Genomic DNA, 25,167 nt, shown 5'->3' with positions numbered 1-25,167 from the left:
GTCAAAATATGTAGAATGAACAGAACTGCTTCAATATAAATACAGTCATTTTTCTCTGTCGCTCATTGACAGACGTAGTCCTCGTTGATTCAACACAACTCGGGTTATGCTGCCCTCTACAGGAGTAGGACTAGACAGGAAAGAAAACATTCTGGCCACACCTTAGGGGCAGTCCCAGAGGGTATATCCTCTCTCTCTCTGCTACAGCAAATCAGTTTTTTTCTGTCTAGTTAGGAGTAAGGACCTAGATGCCTTGCTAGGATCTTCGGTCCTGGCAGGATTTTTTTCTTAGAAAGATTTTTTAGACAGCTTTTTTCTCCAGTGTTCCTGTGAGATCTTCAAGCAAGAAAGCTGGAACTGGGCGACGGGCTGGATGTTGAGATCCAGTGGTCACCCCAGTTCAGCCTACGAGCGCGTGCAGGCCATAGCTCCGCGCTGGGTCGGCCGCGACATAGTCCCACTGGACGGGGACTGACCCTGCGAGTTGAACGTCTCGCTTAAACGGCAATGACCATGAGTCACGGCGTCCGTATTGGTCGACAGCCCTCCCACCCCGGTGGAGAGGGGTACTGTCAGGAGTTGGCGCCCGCCTGGTTCCGGTAGGGTGAGTAGTATGTTCCCCCTTTCCCACTGACGGGTCTTGTGGTGAACGCGGGCCCCTCTCTGTAATGGTAAGGACGGGTCTCCCCTCTATCCCATAACATGTCACAGATCCCCCTATTGGAGTGTGATTTTTGTGAACAATAAACCAGGAGGCTTGGTTTGGGAGCTGACAATCTAATTGCAAAAATGTTTAAATGATTGTAGTCAGTGGCAGTATTAGAACATTACTGTGATAGTATAAGGTATCCTACCTGTCAGAAGCCACAGGGCGATGTCTATACATGTATACTGCATTCCAGATCATATTCCTCCAGCTAAGCAGATGCCTCCCAACGGCCACGGACCGCATACGGCCCGCCAGGGTCCGGTACCGCCGGCCACGCTGATCACCATGAGTGTGAAGGTTTGTGAGGCCGAGATACTCCCGCAAACATGCCGTTATTCTGTACAGGCCGCCGCCATTGTCTGGTAGATCGCACAAGGCCGCCATTTTGGCGTAGCCTCATGTCTCCAGCATGGGGGCGGCCATGTTTGAGGTGACCCAAACACCTCGTGTAGCTAGGGAAGGCGCCGGAAGGCATACAGAGGGGCGGAGCTGCCTCCTTTTTTCCCGGGAAGCCAGCCAAAAGACTTCCTGTCTGTTCTAGACAGCGCTGAGACAAGTTGCATTTGAAACTCTGAGCATCAAGTGGTGAGCCTTGGGGTCTATCTCTCTCTCTCTCTCTCTCGCTCTGTAGGGGTCCCTAAGCAGGTAACACTGAGGTGCTTTGTGGCGCTGGGGGTCTGGAAAAAAAAAAAAGTTTTATTTTTTGGCAAATTGATTTTTTCCGGGTAGTATCTGGAATTATCATGGACCCTGCCACACAGGTACCCCCACCTGTTTCCCTCGAGGGGGCCGCGGGACCCGCCAGTGCACAGAGTATGGATGCATTTACAGCAGTTTTGGAGTCTTTGGTGGCTCGGGTTGAGATGGCCTGTCAGGAACGGGGGTCAAGAAAGCGACCCCCGCCTACCCCTATATCATCTGATACTTCAGATTCAGATTCTGAGATGGTCATTGCAGCTGCAGGTCCCTCTGCAGGGGCTGTTGTCTCAGGTAAAGTTCCCTCAGACAGTGAGGAGGACGTTCATGCTTCCGCCATAATTCAGGAAGAAGCATTGGTGGACTCACTAGTTGTGGCGGTTCGGGAAACCTTAAGACTTGAGGTTTTACCGGCAGAGGCAACTGAAATAGAGATTCCCTTTGGTACTAGCAAACCCACCAAGACGGTGAAGGTTTTTCCTTCACTCAAGTGCTTTGGTAATAAGATTAAAGAGGAATAGGAGCATTCTAAGCGTACCTTTACTATTTCCAAGCGCATTGCTAGACGCTATCCGTTTGAGGAATCCCTCATTAAGAAATGGACGGTACCACCAGTGGTGGATCCACCTATTTCCAGACTGAATAAAGCCATGGTTATTCCAGTGGAGGACGCTTCATCCTTTAAGGATTCGGTGGATCGGAAGGTAGAAGCGGAGTCCCGCACTATCTTTTCCCTGATAGGGTCAGCCTTTAGACCAGTAATTGTCATTGGTCTAGTTTCTCAGACATTAACGGAATGGGCGAGATTGGTGCGCCAGGACCTGAAGGGGAAAGATATCCCCCAGGCAACATCTGATTTAATGGAACAGATTATACAAGGATTACAGTTTGTCTGTGACGCAGCCTTGGATGCTACCCCCCTATTAGGGCATGCATCTATGTCAGCGGTAATCCTCAGACGTGTGCTGTGGTTAAAATGCTGGTCAGCGGACCTAGGTTCCAAAAAGACCTTGGCGAATCTCCCCTTTCAGGGGAATCGCCTATTTGGGGCCACCCTAGATGAGATCATTAAGGATGCCACTGGGGGCAAGAGCACTTTTTTGTCACAGGCTGCTAAAGCGGGGACCTTTCTTTACCACCCATAAAGGGTTCGTTCGCTCTGCTGGAGCAAGTGGGAAGGGCAAAACTCCTCTAGGAGGGTTCAAGAAGGGCTGGTCGAACAAACAAAAGACCGACTCAGCCAAACCTGAAGCAAAGGATTACACACCCTGAAGGTGCGCCCCCACCCGGCTTGAGGGTGGGGGGACGTCTTCACCGGTATTCAGAGCATTAGATCGAGCATCGACCACTGCTACCGGTGCGATTCTTCCCTTCCAACATTTAAGTACTACAGGGAGCGGTAGTTACCGTTCCCTGAACAGATCATTTTCTTTACCTTTTCCAAAGATTAGCCTCAGTTCCCCACAAGAATCGGATCCGGTTGAACAGACAGACCAAGGAGCCTCTAGCCGGGTGACTTCGGTCCCTAATGTTCAACCAGGAGAAATCACCACTCCTGATAGGAATCAGGTGTCTGATAAATGTGTGGGAACAGAGAACGATCAGACTTTGTCGGATTGCCGGGGCCAGATAGCTCTAGGGCAGCCTGGTTCGGATCCAGTCAGCTCCAGTTGTCCTGGAAATTCTAGGCTGGCCTCGTCAAGCCGGTCTGGCTGACTTGGACATGCTGGTCGCGAACGCTCCTTGGGAACTTCTTCTCAGGGAGTGTCTGCGGTCTCAAGGACCGATCTTCCATTGTGCTTTACAGTCGCTGGGTTTAATGGCCTGGCCATTGAGACCCAGGTACTGAAGGACAGAGGGTTGTCAGCTTCAGTTATTCCTACGCTAATTAAGGCAAGGAAAGCGACTTCCAGCAAGGTCTATTATCGCACATGGAAGACTTATATCGCGTGGTGCGAATCTTTAGGATTTCCTCCACGTACCTATTCGGTGACCCGAATATTGGCCTTTCTGCAAAAGGGGGTTGAGCAGAAACTAGCCTTGAGCACCATCAAGGGTCAGGTTTCAGCATTAGCAATCTTCTTTCAGAAGCCTTTGGTACTAAGTCCTTGGTGCGGAATTTCATCCAGGGGGTGCGGCACCTGGCCCCACCAGTCCGCGCGCCCTTACCGCCCTGGGATCTTAATTTGGTTTTGTCGGTTCTGCAGAAACCTCCCTTTGAAAACATCAGGGAGATTCCCTTGCTTACTTTATCCCAGAAGGTGGCCTTCTTGGTGGCTATCACTTCTGCACGCAGGGTGTCGGAACTGGCTGCATTGTCATGCCAGTCCCCATATTTAGTGAACAATAAAAATAAAAATTCAGCGCTTAAAATCAAATGGATGGGTAAGCAGCTGTACACCAGGATAGGTCAAACCTACCAAAACCTATAATATGCAGTAAAAGAAAATAAAGTGCAGCGCTATAAAATTACAAATAGTGCATAAAATCATTCACATTAAAATGTATAAAATGCACAATAAAAAGCATGTGGATCATAAATCATAAAGTCCTTAAAAGCCGATTTCCAAAGTGAAAAACAGGAATATTTAAAACGACACTGCAAACGTGACTCCTCCACCACAGATAATACAGCCTCTCACCTCCTGTATACGACCACTAGGGGTCACAACACTTTGTATCATTAAGCCATAGGCAGCCAGAAGATCTGTATATCCAGGATCCAACAGGTTCACAGAAACTCGTGTATGGCAATCCGGAAAAGATAAATAAAACGATCTAATGCTCTCCGCTTAATTAAGGACATTTATTAAAGTAAAAAATAAAGCATCACTCACAAGCAAGGCACTGTCACAGTGCCAGATGAAAGCGAAAGTGCAGACGTGTTCCAGGATCTGAGAGCTGCGGGTGACATCAGACTCCTTCCCCCGTATGCATTACGTCAATAAGCATGACTTCCTCAGCAGGGGTAAGGAGGGAGACCGCACCCGCTCATTATAAAGGCGTCTCATAGCAACCAGAAGCCAGGTCATTACAAAACAGGAAGTGAAGGGGAATGGAAATCCTCCACCCCCTTCAACCAAGGACCAGCCCAACTTCCTGTAGACACAGGAAATAAGAATAACAGAGCTGAACAGCAGTGGTCAGAGGAAATAAACAACACGGATTAACCCCTGAAGCTCCGCTGCAGCTTACCATCAGTGACTAAATAAATTATGGCAATATAATTGGAAATGCCCGAATAATTCACTGCCTAACATAGACAGTCGAGCAAAATATTAAGTATTAAAATAAATATCCAATTTAAAACCAATATAAAATCGGAATATGACAACAACCGCAGCTCTCCAATTGGAACATCATACAGATTAAAAACATATACATATAAAACCTGCGCATAGAGAAATACATATATGTATAAATATAAATATAAAACATACAATATGCATGACCTACATGATACATGCAATAAAATTCCAAAAGAAAAACTGAATAATAAATAAAACAGATCTATTAACTATTAGAGATAAAACAATTCAAATCAAAATCGGCATTTAAACCTCCTGGTGACAGCACATGGGTCCGATAAATCCAGAAGGATTCTCTGCGACTCAATTGTCGCACGAAATTCCCACCCCTCCAATGATGGGCTGTTTTTTCAATGCCCCAAAATTTTAAACTGGTAGGGTTGCAATTGTGGTGTTTCTTAAAGTGTCTCGGCACGCTATGATTAGTCTTTCCTTTCCTGATCTTACTCATATGCTCACCTATGCGTACATGGAGCGGTCTAGTAGTTCTACCCACGTATTGCAACCCACACCCACACTGGAGCATATAAACTACACCCCGTGTGGTGCAGGTGACAAAATCTTTTATTACGTGGGTCTCATGAGTGGCAGTAGCAATAAACTCCTTTCTCCTTTTTAGATTTGCTTTAGAAGTCTTGCAAGCGGCACATCTGCCACAAGCGTAAAACCCCTTTAAATCTGGGAACAACCTGTTCTCAGCTCTAGACGGGGGGTCAACAACCCCAGGTGCTAAGCGATCCCTAAGAGTCGGAGCCCTCCTATAGATGAACTTAGGTCGTACTGGAAGGGCGGGGCCTAAAATACGATCGCTTTTTAATATGGGCCAATGTTTAGCTACAATGCCCTCAAACTTTTTAAACTGGACATTATAGTCCAGAACCAGACTGAATTCATTATTGGCAGGTGTCCTTTGCGTTCCAGCAAGAACTACCTCCCTGAGCTGTCACTGAGCTGACCTTCACTATTTCATTATCAATAAGTGCCGGATCATAACCCTTCTCAAGAAACCTCTTAGCAAGTACTTGCGACTGAGACCGGAAATCCTCTTCCGAGGAGCAGTTGCGCTTAATGCGCATGAATTGCCCTCTCGGGATATTACATAGCCACAGATGCTGATGGCAGCTGTTCTTAGGTATGTAGGAGTTCCGGTCCGTCGGCTTGAAATAGGTGCGAGTTTTTAGGGCTCCATTTTCCTTCAATATCTCCAGATCCAAAAACACGATTTTTGAGTCGCTAACATTCCATGTTAACTTAATGTTTTTGGTATTGGCATCAAGCCTCTGCATAAAACATTCCAAACTGGACATATCACCCTTCCATACCAAGACCAGTTCGTCTATATAACGACGATAGCAGCTTATTGACGTAATGCATACGGGGGAAGGAGTCTGATGTCACCCGCAGCTCTCTGAGATCCTGGAACACATGTCTGCACTTTCGCTTTCATCTGGCACTGTGACAGTGCCTTGCTTGTGAGTGATGCTTTATTTTTTACTTTAATAAATGTCCTTAATTAAGCGGAGAGCATTAGATCGTTTTATTTATCTTTTCCGGATTGCCATACACGAGTTTCTGTGAACCTGTTGGATCCTGGATATACAGATCTTCTGGCTGCCTATGGCTTAATGATACAAAGTGTTGTGACCCCTAGTGGTCGTATACAGGAGGTGAGAGGCTGTATTATCTGTGGTGGAGGAGTCACGTTTGCAGTGTCGTTTTAAATATTCCTGTTTTTCACTTTGGAAATCAGTTTTTAAGGACTTTATGATTTATGCCCCATATTTAGTGATTCATAGGGATAAGGTAGTTCTTCATCCTAAGCCATCCTTTCTTCCAAAGGTGGTTTCAGACTTTCATCTGAATGAAGATATTGTATTACCCTCCTTGTGTCCTCAGCCCAGTCATCATCGGGAACATGCGTTGCATTCCTTGGATGTGGTTCGGGCAATCAGGGTATACCTGAAGGCTACGGAATCGTTCCGTAAGATGGATTCACTTTTTGTGATCACGGATGGCCCCAGAAAGGGGTTGCCTGCATCTGCCGCGACTATCTCCAAATGGATTAGACAGACGGTGGTACAGGCTTATTCTATTAAGGGTCGGAATCCTCCGTTCCCTGTTAAGGCGCACTCCACTCGAGCGCTCAGTACTTCCTGGGCCTTCCGCCATCAGGCGTCAGTGGTCCAGGTATGTAAGGCGGCCACCTGGTCGTCGGTACATACCTTTGCAAAATTTTATAAGATTGATGTGATGGCATCGGCGGATGCCTCATTTGGCCGCAAGGTTTTGCAGGCCGCAATTTGAGGAGACCGGTGGTCTACCTCGAGGGTTTTTTTCTGTTGGAATTTTCTGTTGAATCTCATCTTTGATGAGCATTGAAAACTTCTAGTTGGCACCGGTTGGGCCTTCTAGATTGGATTTGATTTCCATTTTCCCACCCCTCATTTGTGGTACTGCTTTGGGACGTCCCGAGTTGTGTTGAATCAACGAGGACTACGTCTGTCAATGAGCGACAGAGAAAAATGGATTTTTGTAAAATCTTACCGTAAAATCCTTTTCTCTTAAGCTCATTGACAGACGTAGTACCCGCCCCTCTGTTTTTGAGTTGGGTTGGGTTAAATTCGCTAAACACTACTTTGTGACATAACTGATTTGCTGTAGCAGAGAGAGAGAGGATATACCCTCTGGGACTGCCCCTAAGGTGTGGCCAGAATGTTTTCTTTCCTGTCTAGTCCTACTCCTGTAGAGGGCAGCATAACCTGAGTTGTGTTGAATCAACGAGGACTACGTCTGTCAGTGAGCTTAAGAGAAAAGGATTTTACGGTAAGATTTTACAAAAATCCATTTATATGTGGACTTTTAGGATTAGTAAATAATGAAGACTAAAGAGCCTCAAGTTTTTTTTGGACCTAGATAAATCTTCCCAGAAATTAGGATCCAGGAACTATGGCATTGATCAGACATGTGAGGGTATAACCCCTGGCAATTAGTATTGTTAGTGGTAATGGGTTATTGCTGTGTCTTACAGCAACTGGGCATAGCTGTAATCATTTTGGGCTCCCCAATTTAGACCCACAGTTGTCATACAGATGGACCTGTAGCGTCTACAGGCTGTTAGGAAGTGGTCTTGTTTGGTTTTTGGAAGGTTTAAACTCTAAGCATGTTTTATGTTTATCTGTAGTGTCCATAAAGAAATAGAATAAAAATCATAAAACAGCCATGAAATATTACAGGGTTTGGATATGCTGGTACAATATGAATGCCTTCAGATATACATTATAATGGTCACAAAAATATTAGAGACACTCTCATCAAGATACACTTTTCAGGCTACTCAGAAAAATCTTTACAGTTGGCACTTACTGATGCTACCCTGCAATAGCAATTCATTGTGTTTTTTTGTCAGTAACCGTGATGTAGCTTTCTTTGCCCTCTGACACTTCAGAATAGCTCCATGTGATTGACAGCAAGGTTTAGGCTGGGTTTTCTCTGTGCCAAGCAGTGGAATGACCTCCTGTCACTGATGATGTCCTTTACAGCCAGGAAAGCTGACATCTTAGCTTCTGTCTGATCTGCAGTTGCCATGGTGCTGCATGTGTCATCAGTTATGACATAAGCGGTTTGATAGCACAAACTGTACCCTAAATGTAACTCTTTTGGGAAAATGTTAAATCTGTGTGTTTAGTTCAGCTTTCATTTGCTGCTGTCAGTCACCTTAGTGATGCCCACTACAGAAAGTCTCCAACACTCTTAAAAAGATTCTGAAGGTGGGGAATAAGGAACCCCACCTACAATGAACTGAGATTTGTCTACTAAAGGTTTCAGCTAAACACTGTTCAATAGAATAGGCTAAAGTCTGTTATTGTTTTACAGAGGTACTACACACCGCTTGAGAGCATGCTTTATTGTATTGTAACTTTAATTATATAAATCAGTCAACACAAAGTTGAGGACAAAATGTTAAAACTTTTTTTTTTTTGCATGATGCAGTTAACAGAAGTGTGCTTTTTTTCAGTTGGATGATACACGAAGGTATAATGGTTCAACATTCAGCTCCAATTACAAGACAGAGTTAAATAAACCCAGCAGTGCATTCCATAGTGAGGAAGATGAGGCTCGAAGTGGAGACGATGAGAAGAAAGACGTGAACCAAAGTATTTCCTCCACAACATTTGATCTGAAGCCTGAGAAGACCAGTGTGTCTCAGACAGTAAGCATTAATTCTAGCTCTTTGGTAAATACAGAACTTCTCATCATACATGAACTCTTTATTGTAATCTGGTACTTGGAAACCGAACACCAATGTTGCCCTGCCTATTACTATGAGGGATCCAGATTTGTAGGAATATGCCATATGCGCAGAGTAGCTGGGTTAGCAAAGGGCACAAAAATTACAACTTTTGTCTACCAACCGTTGGGTCACCCCATTTTGGTTTCTTTAAAATCCAGCACGGTAGGTTTGTTGCCATCTTTGTCTTGTGCTCCGATGGAATTGCTCAAGTAATTGAAATACAAAAAAATTGTTAAAGTGCATATATGAGTGAAGCTTGGAACCATTCATAGAAGAGCTGCTGTTAGTGGTCCTAATGCACAAAGCATGACTAATCTGTAAGATTTACAGCTGGGTCCTGCTGTTTGTATCAGGAGCACTGTTTGGAGGCTTTATTTATGCAGGAGCCGTTAACCACATCCCTAATACAGAGTGAAACCTAAGTGTCACAAAACAGCTGGTCTGTGCCCCTGTACATTGGTTGACAACCAGTGAGTGCCCCTCTTAAATTGGTGTTTAAAGTTGCTCCTTACATTGGTGGTCAGTTGATGAGGTGTCCTTTTACATACATCTAGGAGGATCATTGATGTCAGTGCTATCTTATCTACAAAAGAGAAGTCTTTTACTAGTCCTAAGCTGCTGGCTCTGTGGCTGTGTCAGCCTGGGAATTATTCTCACATCCCCAGGAAGGGAATCCACGCACCATTGCTCAGGGAACCCTTATCAACCTCTGGAAGAGCCCTGGTTGAAAAAGGCTGCTGCTGATTGTTTAACCTGTGTGCAGGTTATATGCATGAAAAAGTGCTAAAGTGATTTTAAAGGTTCTAAAAAAAATATATACTTACCTGCTGTTTTGCACAGAGCAGCCCCGATCCTCCTCTTGGGTCCCCCCATCTGCCGAGTGCCTCCAATAGCAAGCCTCTTGCTATGGGGGTACTCAAGCAGGCTTGGTCCTGAGCTGCGCTCCTGGGAATAGACGTTCATTCACACAAAGCATGCAGCACGGCCCTGCCCCCCACTCTCTCCTCATTGGCTGTAATTGACAGCAGCAGTAGCCAAAGGCTTCTGCTGCTGTGTAAGCCAATGAGAAGGGAGAGACCCAAGAGAGCTGCTACCCATGCACATCGCTGGATCGAGATGGGGGCTGGGTTGGGAGCTGCATAGAAATGCATTAAGGTGAAAAACCCTTCTGCCTTTAGAACCATTTTAATTGAAATGGATCGGTAGTTTTATCAAAACTGGAACAGACTGAATCTGGAGCAGCTGTGCATGGCAAACATTCAGTTTCTATCTTCCACTTGCTCAGTTAAACTTTGAAATGAAAGATAGAAGCTGATTCCTGTGCACAACTGCTCCAGTTTGATATATTCCCCTCCATGTCTCTGCTTGGAGTTTGTTGTAGCAGTAGTTTACGTTTGTTGAGTGGTGCCAGTTTATGGAAAAGGTGCAATGCAACAAGAGAAAATCTGAAGCAGCTGAGTTTTTTATCATTCAGTTTGTGGGAGCAGCACATTTATTCCAGTTTTACTTTCTCTGCTTTCAGAACTCTGCCCTATTAGAGAGTGGAAAAAAAATCAAATTTTACTGGGAATTGATAAACTTTACTCATGTTTCATTCTCACCAAAATTGAGAAAGCAACCAGTCTAAAAGCCAATGGGGGATTAATGTGACAAACAGAACAAAGCATATTCTGAGTGTCCTCATGCATTCAGTGTGACAGGATAATTACAGAGTATACTGTGTACAGCCTGACTTCTTCTCTGGATAGGCTGTCCTCTTTGCCATGGTCACAGACACAGGATACTCCAGCGCTGCATATCCATGCTTTAATTTTTTTTTTTCAGTACCAGTACAGCGACATGAGAATCAGCATCAACCAGAAGCCTGGAAGAAGCAACGACTTTGGGTTTAAAACCAACTGGAATAGTGCTGGGGTTTTTGTAACCTCTGTAGATGCAGGTAGAGTATCTGCTCTATTTTTTATCGTTCATTCTATGTAATATAACTGTAGAACTGAATTAATTGACTACTAAAGAGACAGACATAGGAAGCACCCTTATTTCTTCTAAAAAAATTTCCTTTGGGAAAGTGTAATCAAATGCTATTCTAAAATACTGTATATGCTAGTTTTTTTTTTTTTATGTTTGTGTGTATATGTATAAACATTTTTTGTATGCCATTTAAGTAAATTATTTAAAAAGGAGGGACAGAGAGAAAATGATCAAAGCAAGATAGCTGTTTATAGGATACTGCATATCACAAATAAGCCTGTTCTTTTTAAATTCCATGTTTATTAATGGCCAAAATAAGGTACAAATGATCGAACAAGAACATGGTTGACCATAGCCAAAAACATTACTCATATAAGACATAACGAACGTGTAAGTGTTGCAACCGGTCATCCTATGTAAACAGAAAATAAGCCTGTTTTAAAGAAGGTTTTACATTAAACATGGTGTGTTTGCATTAAAGGTTAAAAAATATTTGTTTTAATTTTATGTTACACTTGCTATGTAGATTATCTGTTTAATGTCAAGTGGACTTATATTTTTTCCAGGAAGCCCAGCAGAATTTTCTCAACTGCAAGTAGATGATGAAATTCTATCTCTCAACGGCGTCTATGTTGCTTCAATGGACTATAATCAGTGGAGGGTAGCAATGGACGATGCTCTGGAAACTGGAAACCTCGCAATAGACGTCAGACGATATGGCAAGAATGGTGAGTTTCACTAGCAATGTCAGTACTGCTATTGAATGTGTTTAAAGTAAAACCGATATCCCCATTTTGCCAGTTTGCCATGATCTTTTTATCTACTTTTTTTCTATTAACACTTTAACATTTACCTTTTTATTTTATGTGTTTTATTAAATTGGTGTTGGTATTGCCTTGCAGGTTGGTTATTAACCTTTGTAACCTTACCATTTTCAGCATATTTATACTATGATCAGCAATTTTAATTTAACAGCATGAATAAACATGTTAGACAACATAATAATCCTTTTAAGTTGGCATTAAAGTGGAACTCCATTAACTTATTACTTACTTAACTTGAGAGGGACTATGGGCATTTTCATCCTGAACTCCTTTTTCCATGCTTCTAATATTCAGAGTAATTAAATAATGCCAATATTATTTACACTTTAGCTCCTATGTTATTGTGGACTGGATTTGAACAAGGTAAACTTGATTCCCATGACTTTTTTTTTTTTTTTTTGAAACTCAGCTATGCTGTCAGTAAGCTTTAAGTCTCTCTCCAATTTTCCAGTCAAATTTGAGAAACCCCCACTGTATGTTTTGTGTTCCAGTCACACCGCATTCCTAAAAATATTTTTTGATTTCTAGCTGGTTTTTGGGGCAGGTTTTTGGGACTACAAGCTGTTCTGAACAAATCCAGAGTGTGGACACACAGGGGTAGACTATAATCAAGTTTTTTAACATACAGTGCACGACCCAAGCTTTAAGATCTCTAAATTTTTGTTAAAACAGAGTGCTCAAATCTAGTTTACAACTGGTAATGTAGATCTGCCAGCACAGTACAGAGTTTGTTATTATCCAGCCCCCTCCTTACTTGAAGAGAAGGCGCTATGTACATATAACAATTATAAAATAGGTGTTATTTCAACACTGCTGCAAAAGTGAAAATACACTTTAACTATACAGTTTGTGAAATGGCCGTTTATTGGAATTGCACGTAAGCTGCTCCACAATGAAAAGGGTGTAAAACATGAATTAGTTATATTTGGTGATTTGGCTTTTTTAAAACCATACATTAGTACTTTATTAGACCTGGAGTTCCTCTTTTATGCATTTAATTTATGATTATTGCTTTAGCCATTTGCACTGTCTATACACTTAAAATGTGTATGGGTATAAGGAGGCTGTATATTTCTATAAAAACTAGTTGGATGTAAAAAAAAAAACAAACAAAAAAAAAAACGGTATTTTGTAAAGATTTTTATTTTTTTTTCCTTATGCAGAAAAAGGCACAAAATAGATCATAATCCTTAATCCAGCTGACAAAGCAATCTCCTGTAGCCTTTGGTGTCATGGTTGTTGTGATCCCTAGCTAACCCTACTAGTGTCCATTATCAAGTGAAAAAAATGCTATGCATATGTCCACTAGGCCAAGGAATTACCCTGGCCTGTTTTGTAGGCAGTTGAAACAACTGAGGAGAGCATGTTCAGAAACCTATACCATATTTTAAAGGGCATAACAGGCTTTGCCTTCTGTGAACGGTTAAAATTTCTCACTAAGAGTTAAAATATTGCAGTGTATAGGGGTTTAAAGTGGTTGTAATGCCTAAAGGTTTTTTTTTTTTTTTTACCCTAATGCATTCCATGCTGTCTTATTTATTTACGGCATGTACAATAATTTACATTTATTCAAAAACAGTCATGTCACCATGACGATCTTAAAGTGGTTGTAACCCTAACAAAAAAAAAAATCCTGATTCTTTAAGGCATGATAGACAGCACAGTGCTTGTATTGTGTCATTTACCCCTCTCTTTGTTCTAAAAAAAAACCTGGAATAAAACAATAAAATGTTTTTAAAAAAGTTCCTGCGTCCCCTGTCTTCTCAGGAGTCAGCATTAGGACATTCAGTAATCCCAAAAATAAACCTTGATTAAAGACATTATAAAATTATATAATCCGTTTTGTAAAAAGATTATAGAGTGTGCAGTGTGTCTCTTTTTGTAACTTTATAGTAGAAAATACCTTATATACAGTGCCATTGGGTGCTCACATGACCCACCGGAGCTCTTCTTCCCCGCTTTCAGCACTGCAGAGTGAGGGGCCACTGACGTAACCCGGGAGGAGAAGAGATCTACCTCAGGTCATATGAGCGCCCAGCGCACTGTAAATAATCTATTTTCCACAATAAAGTTACAAAAGTAGACACACTGCACATTATATAATCTTTTTACAAAATGGATTAAATGTTTTTTGAACGACTTTAACTAGGGCTTATTTTTGGGGTAGGGCTTATATTGCAGCCATCCCCAAAATTAATGCTAGGTCTTATTTTCAGGGTAGGGCTTATTTTCAGGGAAACAGGGTAGTAGTGGGAGCCATCGGCTCTCGGTGCTATCTATCAAATCCTGTGATGAGGGATCACGGGGTCCTGGCCAATCTGCCAGATCTGTGTCAATAGATGCAGACAGGGTGACTAAGGATCGAGCCCACACAAGTGCCCCCATGGAAAACTGCTTTCTATGGGGACACTTGCCGAAGAGGAGGAGCCAGGAGCACCCATGGGGAACCTGAAAAGAGGAGGATTAGTAAGTACTGTTTTATTTAGAAAAAAATTAATAAAACACCACCCAAAGAAAGTTAGCGAAAAAGGGACATTATGTGAATACTTATTTTATAATCGGTTGACCCAAGTACTGGCACAAGAGAACAGTCTGTTATCCCTTGTTATTAGTTTTATTTATCGGGTTTATTTCAAAATAGTACAAACTAAGCTAGTAGGGATTCACAGCACGACTGATTCCAGAAAACTGCTTTGGTCTTCGTACCATGCAGTTTTGTAAGCTGTATTGTAGCTAATGAACCTTTTTTTAGGTTTTGTTAAAATACAATAATACCTATTTATCTATACTTTTGTTGTATAGTGTTTCATATATTGTTTGTATAAAAGGTACTCCAACTTCAAACCAGGTAAAATGTACATAAGTTTAACCACTTTACTACCAGTCACGTAACCTCTACGTCATCAGAATTTGCGGGGTTATACCGGGATGATGCCTCTAGCTAGAGGCATCATCCCGGTACCGTTGTTTGAAGCCGACGGTCGGCTTTCCGTCGGTAACGATCGATGCGGCTCGGGAGCCGCTCGATCGTTACCCGGGGGGGCGGGAGGGGACGTCCCCCCCCCCTCCCGCCGCCTTCCGCGGCTTTGCTCGGGGCTACCGTCCCACCGGGAGCCCCGAGCACCCAGCCGGCATGTCCGCCGGCTGGATGGAGTCCCGATGAATGCCGGAAACGGCATCAATCGGGTCTCCGATGACGTAACCCGGAGGCGGCGTCCATGACGTCACGTCCGGGTTACTGTGCTGCAAAAGGCGGCAGATTTGAAAAACGGCTGTATGCAAAAATGCCGTTTTCGGCGTTTTGCATACAGGGAAGTGTAGTGGAGGGGTCTAGGGTTTTTTAGACCCTCGATCCCTCCATAAAGAGTACCTGTCACGACATATTGCTGTCACCAGGGATGTTTACATTGCTTGTGACAGCAATAAAAGTGATCAGATTTTTTTTTTTTTAAAAACCTGTAATAAAGTTTAAAAAAAAAGAAAAAATAAATAGGAAAAAAAAAAAAAAAAAAAATTTAGCCGTCCCCGTCACCGTTAGCTCGCGCACAAAAAAAAACGTATACGCAAGTCGAGCCGCAAATGAAATCGCTGTTCAAACCACACATGTGAGGTATCGCCGCGATCGCCAGAGCGTGGGCAATAATTAAAAAAAAAGAGCTACACTCTAACTCTAAACTGGTAACCGTTAAATAAATTTAAAGCGTCGCAGATTGAGATCTCTATTGACCGTAGTTTGTCGCCATCCCACGGGGGGGCGCAATTTTAAACCGTAACATGTTTGGTATCTATTTACTCGGCGTGACATCATCTTTCACAATATACAAAAAAAATGGGCTAACTTTACTGTTTAGTATTTTTTAAATGCAGTGAAATGTGATTTTTCAAATTTTTTCCAAAAAAATGGCGTTTTAAAGACCGCTGCGCAAATACCGCGTGACAAAAAATTTTGCAATGACCGACATTTTATTCTCCAGAGTCTTTGCTAAAAAAATATATATAATGTTTGGGGGTTCTAAGTAGTTTTCTAGGAAAAAATACTGGTTTTAACTTGTGAACAAAAAGTGTCCGAAATAGGGCTGGGGCTAAAGTGGTTAAAAAAAATAAAAAAATCTTGATTGTTTCAACGAGGATGTCGCACATAACAATGGCGTGTAGGCTTTGATGAAAAATTATGTAATGTGCAGTGTCCATTTATTAAAAAATTGCCCTTTGCAAATGTTAGTAGCAAATGGTAAAATCCTAATTACAATGCAACAAGTTAGTGATATTTTTAAATATTTATATGGCAAAAACTGAGTTGGAGTTTCTTTAAGATACAGCAAATTGTTTAACATGTTAGTGCATGTATACTTGCATGTCTGGGAAGGTGGTCTTTTTGCAGAAATCTAACACTCCGTGACACTGCTTGTTCTGCTTGCTTCACCACTTTGTTCCGTCCTGTGTACATGTCTTTTTTTATGTGTTTTCATTAACTGTCATACCTTATGTTGCTGCATTGATTACTTACCAATCAGACTGGGGCATAGATCCACCTTCCCTGCCATACAAAAGCCATAAAACCCTCAATCTGACCAGTATGGATACCAAACTTGTAGGTTCTACAGAGAATAAGTGGATTGATGCAAGTTCAAGGGGAAGTAGGTCCCCAAACTCCTCACCGAGAGGCAAAGATGCAGACTCTGGAAATGTAAGTAGATTTTATCATCTGTGTTATTTGTATGTTTTTCTCTTGTATATGCTGCCAGTTAAACAAAATGAAATCTTTGCATTCAAATAGCCAAATCTTTAGTAATAAGTGTCTTTCTTTTTGGGCCATGTATTTTCATCCTTGGTTTTAAAGTTGGTGAATGTCAGAGTAGACCCTTTCCCCCTCCAATCACCATTTTGTGTACAAGTGAAAAGAAAGCAGTTTGCTCCCTAACACAGTTTTAGACCCACATCAAATATTGAAAAATGGATTTTCTAATAGAAGACATTTAATGTGGAATTGTTAAGGTTATACATATTGGAAGTAAAACCCATATAGCACTGTGAGCTTAAAAAAAAAAAAGCTTTTAAGTGGACTTGAGTAGCCCTGTATTTTTAATAAAGTGCCTAATGTTCTTATGATCATTTTCTTCAGTTAAAGGAAGATGTTAAATGTAAAGTGGAAGAAAAGCCCAAGTCTAACGATCCCTAAAATTGTTCCTCCTCCCTCTTCCTGTCCATTGCACCTAACCTGTATAAAAAAGATCTGCGTACTTGCCTGTTTTTAATTTACTTGGGTCATGTCAACCCACAGTTTTAGCTCCCCTGTGTCATTGGGTGAGGTCACAGCTCCCAGAATTCCCAACTGTTCAGTGCTCCCTGTGCCGGAGCTGCAAGGTCATGTGACTTGAGAGGATTAACAAGTGGGCACACACGGTTGTTTATTTTTCAAGTTAGATAGGATAGATAAAAGAGGAGAGGGAGCATTTTTAGGAACAGTTACGTTTAGGTTTTCTTTTCCACTTTAAAGGCTAGACTATATCATGTCCTCCTGTTTAATTACTTTCTAGCTGACAGCATAGACTAGTTTACATTCAAGTAGAAATATAGACAAAACTTTTCAGTTTAGATAAAGAGTAGGGTTATAACCCCTTGTAAGGTTTATTTTTGCTATTTCTGACAAATTGGGGAGATTTTCCTTCACATCCTGTCCCATACCCAAACAGGAAGTAAAAGGAAATCCTTGAAAATTAGGGAAATCACTTGGGGACCCCAGGTCAAGAAAATCAGTGTCTCCGTGGGAAGATTTACTCTCAATTACTTTTCTGGGGACAACCCATAATTTGGGACTTTAATTTACTTTTAATTATAATGGTAAACATGACAAATGGAGAGGGTGAATCTCCCTAATTGAGACACAGACAGCAATAACAATAGACAGGTGTTCTAAGCCATCTCCATATTACCCAAAACTTAAAGGTTTGCCTTTAGTTTCTACTTTAACTGTACCGTATAATATTGTCTCTTTGACCAACTTTACATCTATTTGCTTTGGCTTTTTCTCATTTTTTTCTTCCAATACATGCATTGTGGCACATTTTACACATTTTACACATTTTACACATTTTACACATTTTACACATTTTACACATTTTACACATTTTACACATTTTACACATTTTACACATTTTATTGGAAATCACAGTGCATGAAAAGGCACAGAAAAAGACATACCTAGTTTTTAAAGTGTACCACACCACAGAGATCTGACTAGTCTCACTGAACAACATTGCGTGTTATGACACCTATCTGTTGTTTTAATTTACAATGTTAAATTATGGCACATGCACATGTATTTCTGTAGCATATTTTCTCCAGTGTTGAGGATTACATTTTTGTAAAGTATGCATTTCAGTCCTTGTATATGGAATGCAATGTATGCACTTCTTCCTGGCTATCCCTGAATTAGTAAAAAAATTATTTGTTAACCAAATATGTATTTATATACAGCAGCTGGTAAATATAAAATGGTTAACCTGTAACCACTTTTGTTTACTTTAGGTTAATAAGATCAAACAACTGAACGGACTAAAAGATGATGTTGATTCTAAGCCAAAAGGTAAAATATTTTACAAATACCTGTTTCAGCTTATATTTTTTTCTCTCTTTTTCACAGTAGTCATTAGTTTCATAGTTATTTAATTTGGGACTGTGCTGTTTGCTTGGTTCATGGAGTTCCCAGCTACGGGTTCAGCTCCAGTTGACACATTTCAAAGCTGCCAGTCAGTCCGATTTCATGTGCAGCTTGCCGAGCTCTGTGCAACTTCATGCACAGATGTCATTGCGAGGTTCACATGAAATCGTCAAAAATAGTGAACCTTTTCAAAATTGGTGCAAGTTGGAGAGACACCGATTTGAACAGTTCCATAGCCAGATATAGGGTGCGACTTGTCATGCAACTTTGATCTTTCAAATCACATGACAAGTGAACAGGGGTTGCTGAATGTAGATATGTAACCTAGAGCTAAAGTTGTACAAAAGGGGTTTCATTGTATGTAAAGGTTCTTTGGATTTGATTATTTGCAACAGTCCTCCCAAAGCTGTTTGGAAAGCTGATTCTTGCAGACTTTCCCTATGTTCAAACTTTTATATCCATTTTTTTTGTTTTGTATTTTTATACTTCATGTATGATGATAAATAAGAATGTTTTTGGTTACAATGTAAGCTTATAGATTTTAGTTACAGTGTAAGGTCATTGATTTTGTTACATTTTAATACCGAATATGCACAAGGGACACTTCTTACCTTTTAGGGCCAGTACACACCACATGCAGTCCAGTGGGTTTTTTTTTTTCTGCATCAAAAATGCATGGATAGTAGGTTATATAGTTTTCAATGGCATAGTTCACACCAGTGCAATCAGTTCCAGTGCATTCCAGTTCCAGAGAAAAAAGTAGATTGTGTTGCATTTTTATGCACTTTATTGTACTGGAAAGCTGTAAAACGTACTGGAGCGCACCAAAAACACACTGGAACACATGTACTTATTAAACGTGAATAAAAGAGGGGTGGGGGGGAATGCACAGAAATGCATCAAAATGCGTCAAAAATGTGCCAAAAAGCATTAAAAACACGTCTCAAACGCGCATGCAAAAAAGCATCTGAAACGCTTTCCGACTGCATGTCTATGGTGTGAACTGGCCCTTTAATGTAATGTGTGTTTCTTGTTCTTCTGTCATCTAGTGCAGTAATAATCTTGTCCCCTGATGACACCCGCCGCCATAATTTTCAGGTGCTTAGGGGGGTTCATAGATTTCATGAGCTGTCAAGGCACTCATCAAGAGTGTCTGATTCTGCCCACCCTTTTCACCCAGCTCCTCTATTCATAGATGCTGGTACTACAGCTTTTCTGAATGAAATGTGAACTACAGATGGTGGATGGGTTGAAGATTGGTCCGCATCATTCATTCATAGATCATGTTTCATTCATAGAAGCTGTAGTACTGGCTTCTATTAATTGAGGAGCTGGGTGGAAAAGGTAGGCATGGTCAGGCATTCTTAATGAGTGCCTGTCACAGGTCCTCAATGTTTTGAACCCCTGCAGTGGAAGATATTGGCGGCCAAGATTGGGGGGGCATCAGAGGAAGAATATTACTAATAAATTCGAGGACAGAAGCACAAGGGACACATCACACGAAATGTAAAAAAACTGACCTATTTTATGTAGTATTTTTTATTGTACACTTGGGCTTTGAATACTGTACTCATAGTTGCAGCTTAAAAATAAGTACTTTATATTACAGCAGAAACAGTTGTTACTTAGAACTAGTTTTCAGGCATGATATTGACCTAAATATACAGTATCTCACAAGTGTGTACATCCCTAACATTTTTGTAAATATTTTATTATATCTTTTCATGTGACCACACTAAAGAAATTATACTTTGCTACAATGTAAAGTAGTAAGTGCACAGCTTGCGTAAGATTAAGTTCACTGTTCCTTTCAAAATAACTCCACACGCAGGCATTAATGTAAACTGCTGACAACAAAAGTGAGTACACCCCTAAGTGAACATTTCAAAATTGGCCCAAAGTTCTGCTTTACTATGTCACTGTACATGTTGGCATTTATGGTTACCTCAGTGAACTGCAGCTCCCCAGTGCGGGCAGCACTCGTGCAACCCCAGACCATGACACTCCCACCACCATGCTTGACTGTAGGCAAGACACACTTGTCTTTGTACTCCTCATCTGGTTACCGCTACACATGCTTGACCTCATCTGAACCAAATAGATTTATCTTAGTCTTGTCAAACCACAGGGCATGGTTCCAGTAATCCATGTCCTTAGTCTGATTATCTTCAGCAAACTGTTTGCGGGCTTTCTTGTGCATCATCTTTAGAAGAGGCTTCTTTCTAGGACGACAGCCATGCAGACCAATTTGATGGTCTGAGCACTGACAGGCTGACCCCCCCACCCCTTCAATCTCTGCAACAATGCTGACAGTACTCATTCGTCTATTTCCCAGACAACCTCTGAATTGGATGCTGAGCACATGCACTCAACTTTTTTTGTCGAGCATGGCGAGGCCTGTTCTGAGTGGAACCTGTCCTGTTAAACCGCTGTATGATTTTGGCCACATGCTGCATCTCAGTTTCATGGTCTTGGCAATCTTCTTATAGCCTAGGCCATCTTTATGTAGAGCAACAATTCGTTTTTTTCGGATCCTCAGAGTTCTTTGCCATGGGGTGCCATGTTGAACTTCGGGACCAGTATGAGAGAGTGAGAGCGATAACACCAAATTTAATTCATTCATTGACTGACACAGCTCCAGAATCTTCTTGACCATTGGGTTATGCTGATGTTTCAGAGGGTGAATTCAACCTCGCCATGCAACAAGATCTGTCTGATGGCTTTTAACAAAGAGTATCAGTTTGTATTTTACACTCATGAGATATTTAAGCATGCCACATTGGCAGAACACCTCTGTCATAAGAGTGAGAACAAGAAAAGAACTGAAAACAAAAACCATATTTAAATGTATGGCCCACACGGGGAACCAAGTGTATGGCATGGTGGCATTGTATCTTTATGGTCTATTTACGATGACAAGGAAAATTAGCACAGACTTTTTTTTCTTTTAATTCAGCTAGAAACTGGTTCCACATTCAAAATTTTTGCTGTTAAAGTTATATACAGATGGATCATATCTCACGAAAGTGTACACCCCTAACGTTTTTGTAAATATTTTAGTATATCTTTTCATGTGACAACACTGAAGAAATTACACTTTGCCACAATGTAAAGTAGTGATTGTACAGCTTGTAGAACAGTGTAAATTTGCTGTCCCCTCAAAATAATTCCACACACAGCCATTAGCGTCTAAACCACTGGCAACAAAAGTGAGTACCCTGCTAAGTGAAAATGTGCAAATTGGGCCCAATTAGCAATCCCCCCCCCCCCCCCGGTGTCATGTGACTCATTAGTGTTACAAGGTCTCAGGCGTGAATGGGGAGCAGGTGTGTTAAAATTGCATTTTTGTCTTACCGTAAAATCCTTTTCTTTGATGTTCTTTGACGGGCACAGCTCCAGAATCTTCTTGACCATTGGGTTATACTGCCCCCTACAGGAGTAGGACACTAGGCAGGTAAAAGCCTTACCACACCTATGGGGCAGGCCCAGGGGGTATACTCCCACTTCCTGCTATATGCATTCAGTTTTTTTCTGCCTAGTCAGGAGTAAGGACCTAGTTCCTTGCTGGGATCTCTGGTCCTAACATTTTTTTTTCTGATTTTCTGTTCCTGTGAGAACTACAAGCAACTGCTAGACTGGGTGACGAACTGGATATTCTAAATCCTTACGGTCTTCCTAGGTCGGCTGCGACATAGCCCCACTGGATGGGGGGGCTGGCCTGCAAGTTATAGTAAGTAGGGTCCCCCCTTTTCTGATGGCCTTTCCGGGTGAAAGTGGGCCCTTCTTGGGGATGGTTGGACCCCTGGGTTCCCTTCTTTCCCACACAGCATACCCCCCATGTGTTGGGGTCCCCTGTGGTCCACCCCCACATGCCCACACTTAACTCCCCCCTCCTTTTCCCCCCCAGGGGCGGCCATACCTGTCAGGTGTGTTTTGGGGGTGTCGCGGGCCATGGGGTCGGGGGGGCAAGCATGCAGTCTGTTGGTGGGGGGGTTGTCCTGGTGGGGGCCCCTGCCAGGGCCTCCCTTTACTGTACAAATGTCCCATCGTGTCCCCTGTGGGACCCGGGAGCTGCGTGGGCCCGCCATTTTGCTGCGGATGGCTAGCTGTATGCTGTATATTCGAGGGCCATGTTTGTGTAGTCCGGCAGCCGTTTTCCTGTGGTTTCCCATTGAATAGAACATCGCCCAGGTTTTTGGAGCCTTGAGGGCGGTTACTATGGTGGTGGCCTTCCTAGTGCTGACTCCTGAACTTCCTCTTTCTCTCTGATCACCGCATGATGTACAGCATCCAGCTCTCTGCTCTGTACTGACCTGTGGTGATGAGTTATTGTTGGTGCCCTAGGTAGATCTCCCCTTCTCTGCTATAGCAGCAATTCAGCTGTGCTGCGGCTTGTAGTGCCACTAGCATGGTGGCATCTAGATTGCCTGTGTGGTTCTCTGGTTAACATGGAGTCCCTGTAGCAAATTTCACTCCCTGATTCCATCTAAGAGGCGGCGGGCCCTTCTGGGGTCCCAATCCACTCTGCAATGGTGGCGGCTCTGGAGTTAATAGTGTCCAAGATTGATTTGGTCCTGCCTCTTCTGTCTCCTCACATTATGAGTCTGATCTTGCGGACATGAGTCACCCTGCTGGGTCTGTGTCCACGCACTATGAGTGCTCTAATAGTGAGGATGATTCCTCTTCCACTACAGCTGCACATGAAAAAGTGCTGGTAGAGGCACTGGTTGTATGTGCGGGAAACTTTAAAAATGAAGAATGTGGCTGCATCGGAGGCACCGGTCGCCTTTGGTACCAGAAAATCCTCAAAAGCAGCAAGTTTTTCCTTTTCCCGCCTATTTTGACAAAATTGTCGCGAATCAGTGGGGTTACCCTAAACGCAATGTGATGGTTCCTAAGTGTTTCGCTAGAAGATACCCCTTTGAAGAGTCCCTGCTAGAAAAGTAGATGGTTCCACCTGTGGTAGATTCCCTGGTTTCCAGGCTGAACAAATCCACCCTGATTCCTGTGGTGGAGTCTGCGGCTTTTAAAGACCCTTTTGATAGGAAAGCGGAGACCTTGGGCCAGCACATGTTTACTATGGCCAGTTCAGTCCTTAGGCCAGTGTTCACCATTGTCTTGGTGTCCCAGACCTGGACTGAGTGGGCTAAGCTTTTGCTCCAGGATCTTGAGGGGGATCCCCCTGCCTTTGCGGAGCTGGCAGACCAGTTGGTCCAGGGGTTGCAGTTTCTCTGCGACGCCTCTCTGGATTCGGCTCCCTTCGTTTCTAGGCTGTCTGTGACAGCAGTGGTCCTTCGGCTTATGATATGGCTGATATGCTGGTCTGCGGACCAAGCTTCCAAGAAGGCCCTAGCGAATCTCCCCTCTATGGGGGATTGGCTGTTTGGGTCTTCTCTTAATTTCATTCAGGGAATCACAGGAGGGAAGAGTACTCTCCTTCCACAGGCTTCCAGGGGCAAGGAGTCTCGTCGCAGATGTGGTCCTTTTTTCACGGGTCATAAGTGTTTTTTTCATCACTCAGGGTCTCAAGAAAAAGGATCCAAACCTGTTCGGAACATCTCCAGAGGTTCCAAGAGGCCCTGGCCTTGTAAGTCGAGAGCAGGTCCTTGCAGACCTGCAGACAAGCCCTCTTCTGCCTGAAGGGGTGCCCTCACCCATATCTGGGGTGGGGGGACGTCTTTGTTTTTTTTTCTGGACCCATGGACCTCTCTGATTCAAAACAGGTGGGTCCACGAGCTGATTCGGTCCGGCTACAAGATCAAATTTCGGTCTTTTCCTCCAGAGAGGTTTTTTTCTTCCAACCCGCATTTGTCCCCAGACTGGTTGCGTGGTCTCTTTGGGGCGGTACAAGATTTTACTGCAAGGGGTGCTTGTGCTGGTTCCAAACTCAGAACATTTTTAGGGTTTTTATTCAAACCTCTTGACAGTTCCCAGGAAGGAAGGCAAAGTTCGTCCAGTTCTGGATCTCAGATCCCTTAACTGCTTTGTGCGGGCACACAAGTTCCGGATGGAGTCCATCCGTTCGGTAGTGGCACCCCTTCATCAAGGGGATCTTGTGGCCTCTATCGATATCAAGGACGCTTACCTCCATATCCCGATACATGTTTGACATCTGCACTTTCTCCGCTTTGCCGTGGGCGAGGAGCATTATCAATTTGTGGCGTTATCCTTTGGTCTCACTTTAGCTCCTTCGGGTGTTCACAAAAATGTTGGCCCCAGTGTTCGCATTGTTGCGACAGCAGGGGATTGCGGTGCTGGGGTACCTGGACGATTTTCTATGAGCAGAGTCTCTGACTACTCTATGGGAAAACCTAGACATCGCTGTGTGGTCTCTGCAGGAGTTCGGGTGGACTCTGAATTTTCAGAAGTCTGGTTCCGTCGAACAAGTTGGACTATCTGGGTCTGACTCTGGACTCGGCCTCAGCCAGGGTGTTTCTCCCGCTGGACACGTTCCAGAAGCTGCAGAATGCCATTCGACTTCTGATGTCCAGCAGTCGGTCGTCTCTCAGGACTTGCGTGTGGGTGCTCGGCCTGATGGTGTCTACCTTTTTGAGGTGGTTCCATTGTGCACAGTTACACATGAGACCTCTGCTGAGAGAAATCCTTTCCAAGTGGGACAAGAATCCACAGTGTCTAGACAATCTGATCCTGTTGAGCCGGGGTACGAAAGGGTCCCTGATTTTGTGGCTTCGCTCTCCGCCTCTTCG

The 25,167-nt window shown here is 42.9% G+C and overlaps 1 protein-coding gene across 1 annotated transcript in view; it reads left to right on the top strand.

The window, feature by feature from the left end:
• Window positions 1-25,167, top strand: part of LMO7 (LIM domain 7) — a 287,243-nt gene that overhangs the window by 221,882 nt on the left and 40,194 nt on the right. Inside the window, exons 17-21 of the mRNA XM_082248131.1 lie at window positions 8,729-8,947; window positions 10,829-10,943; window positions 11,542-11,703; window positions 16,314-16,486; window positions 18,328-18,385. Of these exons, the coding sequence (XP_082104257.1) occupies window positions 8,729-8,947; window positions 10,829-10,943; window positions 11,542-11,703; window positions 16,314-16,486; window positions 18,328-18,385 (727 nt within the window). The remainder of the gene's footprint in view (window positions 1-8,728; window positions 8,948-10,828; window positions 10,944-11,541; window positions 11,704-16,313; window positions 16,487-18,327; window positions 18,386-25,167) is intronic.

This window comes from Pelophylax lessonae (assembly GCF_965119305.1).
Source record: "Pelophylax lessonae genome assembly, chromosome: 2".
Taxonomy (NCBI): Eukaryota; Metazoa; Chordata; class Amphibia; order Anura; family Ranidae; genus Pelophylax; species Pelophylax lessonae.
The sequence above is the reverse complement of the archived record's forward strand: the minus strand, read 5'-3'. Positions and strand labels throughout refer to the sequence as shown.